The 2852-nt window shown below is 54.7% G+C and overlaps 1 protein-coding gene and 1 non-coding gene across 2 annotated transcripts; both read right to left on the minus strand.

Moving 5' to 3' along the window:
* Window positions 1-125: 125 nt before the first annotated feature.
* On the minus strand, window positions 126-196 carry DICSQDRAFT_t220. The gene has a single exon. It is a non-coding gene; the product is annotated as a tRNA-Cys (tRNA).
* A 499-nt stretch (window positions 197-695) lies between these two features.
* On the minus strand, window positions 696-1673 carry DICSQDRAFT_175932 (uncharacterized protein; the record flags this gene model as incomplete). The annotated part of the gene is made up of 3 exons (XM_007371777.1): window positions 696-1199; window positions 1260-1392; window positions 1462-1673. 3 exons carry the CDS (start codon window positions 1671-1673, stop codon window positions 696-698), a joined length of 849 nt encoding a protein of 282 aa, XP_007371839.1.
* Window positions 1674-2852: the final 1179 nt, after the last annotated feature.

Consider the following 2852-nt stretch of genomic DNA (forward strand, 5'->3'; position numbering starts at 1 on the left):
TCAATCAAGGAACCAACTTTCCAAATGAAGTTACCCTCAGGCACATTTCCCGAGGCGGGGGTTCTCTGACCCTGCTCCCTTCGAAGCGTCACACAGGGCTCATAACCTGTTGAACAATGAAAAGTTGGTCAGACCGGGGATTGAACCCGGGTCATCCCATATGCGCTGGGAGGTGTTACCACTACACCATCCAACCGATACTAGAGTGTGAATTCTACAGATTCCAACACTCGCAGAGCAGGTGAAATTCCGGTATTGGCGTCTGGGTCTATGGGTTTCTGCATATCGGGAATGCGAGTATCTGGGTACACAGACCTCCTGTCCGTCCCTGCAAGTAGAATGGATGACTCGAACGACGTCGAATAAGCACTCGGCACCTGCATATCTCCTGGCACACAGGCGGTGATAATGCGATGCTTCTCTAATCCCAAACTTAGCGCCCAACAAGGGGCCACCCATTGGAGTAGAGAGATTGGTAGAGAAGATCAGGCGGCGGTCCGGGCTCGGAACAGCAGTGTAGGAGGGGAGGGTTATGTGTGAGTTACACAGGTTGTACGGTACCTCCAGGTCGTGCGTAATCCATGAATATCGTCGCAGCCGATAGTCGTAAATGGGTATGTAGTATGTTTGGGGGCTAATGTCATGGTAGACAGAGAGGTCGAGAAACGGGGAAGTAGAGGGGACGGCACGGAGGATCAATAGAGCGAACCCAGGCACCACACAACGTAAATGAGTCCAACTAAGCCCATGGTCGGCGTCGACAAGCGTGCGGCGGCGCCGACGGAGCCTGTGGAACCGGAAGAGCTGGAGTCCTGGAACAGCGGCACAGCTTCTCCAATCGTAGCATTCAGGCAGTTTAGGAGGTTGGTGTCGATGCCAGAAGGGAGGGGGGGAGGAGTCGTCTCGTTGCCTGCCAACGCAGCTGTATTGTTGTATCCATCAAGCGTTAGAGCGACGCTACTCGCGCGATAGTACTGGATCGCTTGTTCGGGTAGGGGGTCAGTCGCGGAACCATTGAAAGGCGAAGGGATTGTCGACGAGTTGGATGCGACTGTGCAATTCATGGTGATAGACCCAATCAGCGAGAACACCGTACTGTTGTCAGAAACAATGTGGAAAGTCGTGTTCGTCGAATTTGAGAAAAACGCGGCCTGTGCCATAGGACCGCCTGGTCGACTCGAGTTATTGGGTTCTCCATACTGAAAGGGTGTCACGTTCCTCTGTGAGTAGCCGAAGGCTATGTTTGTCACGCGGCTTACCTCGTGATTATCATGCAGGTACGCTGCGCCATACCCCAGCCCGCCGCCCCAGATTAGAGGCCAGTAAACGAAGGGGAAGCCACGGCTGGCTACCCCAAGACCTGATAAACCAGGGTAACCGCTACCGTAGTAGCTACACAAGCGAAGACACAGTCCAAGTCAGCCTCGATGCCGTAGGGACAGAGATTGCACGCATCCGCACCTGTTCCCATAGATTGAATCGCGGGTGGCTCCTCCTGAGGTACGTCCAGCGAAAGGCTGTCCCTGGGGGATAGTAACAGCTTTTGTTGTGCCAGAGCCGTACGCGACTGCCCCCGTCCGTCCGCCTGTGGATCCAGAGACGGGAACAGTTGCTCCCCGGCTCCCTACGCTGCTGCCCGAGGGAGAGCCATCGCTATCGACTGGCATCAGCATCGGTGCTGCCTGACGAACTAGAACTTCCTGACCTTCCTTCTGAACCTGATGAGCCGGTTTTCCCCCCTCCACTTTTGCCCCCACTTCCTCCGCCCCTTCCACCTCCACCCCTTCGTGGGTACAGCCGCTGGCTCAATTCGGTCGCTCCTGGTAAGTACATGAAGGATAGGGGGGTTGTTCAGCTAGTTGTATGATGGAACGGGTCAGAATTTGAACGAGTTGCTGTACCCGACAGCAGGGTATTATACGGGTCTACGGATATCGAGATGGGGAGTGGTGGCAGTAGCGGGTCTCAAGGTGGTGAGCCACCCTTTGACAGAAGCATCGCCACTGTACACACGCCCCACGGCACCCCGGCAATTGGCCTCAGCGTCACGGCGCCTCGTGGCACACATACCCGAACCTTTCTCCCTGGGCCATCAGGACCCCCGGCAATAGACCCAAATGTATGATCCAAAATCCTTGAATCCGGCCAAAATTGTCCGATGGATCAGGCCTTGTCTGAGGCCAAATTCGTCCGGATTTGACCAGGCCTCCCGATTTTCGCTCAAATTTGGCCGGACTCTGGATCAGGCCATCGGGAGGTCCAAAATTGTCCGGATTCGCTGGATCAGGCCTCCTGAAAGCAGATTTTCGTCGGGGACCGCTGTAACCATGCTGATATTGACTACAGGAGTGGGATAGCATGCAGGAGAGGTCGTAGATAGAGGTATAATGTAAGGACGCAAGGAGGAGCTCGCATACGGCACTCTAGATGTCCGGCACTACATTCACCGAAAAGTGTACGAAGGGTCTCGTTCGGAGGATCTTCGCTGAATGCATGTGAGGCCTTCTGAGAGGTGAGTGCCGATGGACGAGGGGGAAGATCTGTGCAGAGCAAATGCAGCACGGAAGTGTGGGGGTTGGGCATGAGGGTGTTGTATTTCGGGGGGATGGTAAGAGCGGCCTGACGTGCAGCGAGGATGAAGGGTGGTGTCTCAAGAGCAGGGTATGTCTTTGCGCAGGCAATCCATTCAGATGGAACGAAGGTTCGTGTGTCGCTGCTGGGAGGGTCGTCATCGGAGATGAATATAGTTGAGCTTCTAGACATAGGGATTATAGCGAGCAGTATTAAGTGACGGCGTAGGCTAGCAATAGCTCGTTTGTCTTCTTGCGATTCGAAATGCTCCTGACGTTGTC

The sequence above is a fragment of the Dichomitus squalens genome (genome assembly GCF_000275845.1).
Source record: "Dichomitus squalens LYAD-421 SS1 unplaced genomic scaffold DICSQscaffold_273, whole genome shotgun sequence".
Taxonomy (NCBI): Eukaryota; Fungi; Basidiomycota; class Agaricomycetes; order Polyporales; family Polyporaceae; genus Dichomitus; species Dichomitus squalens.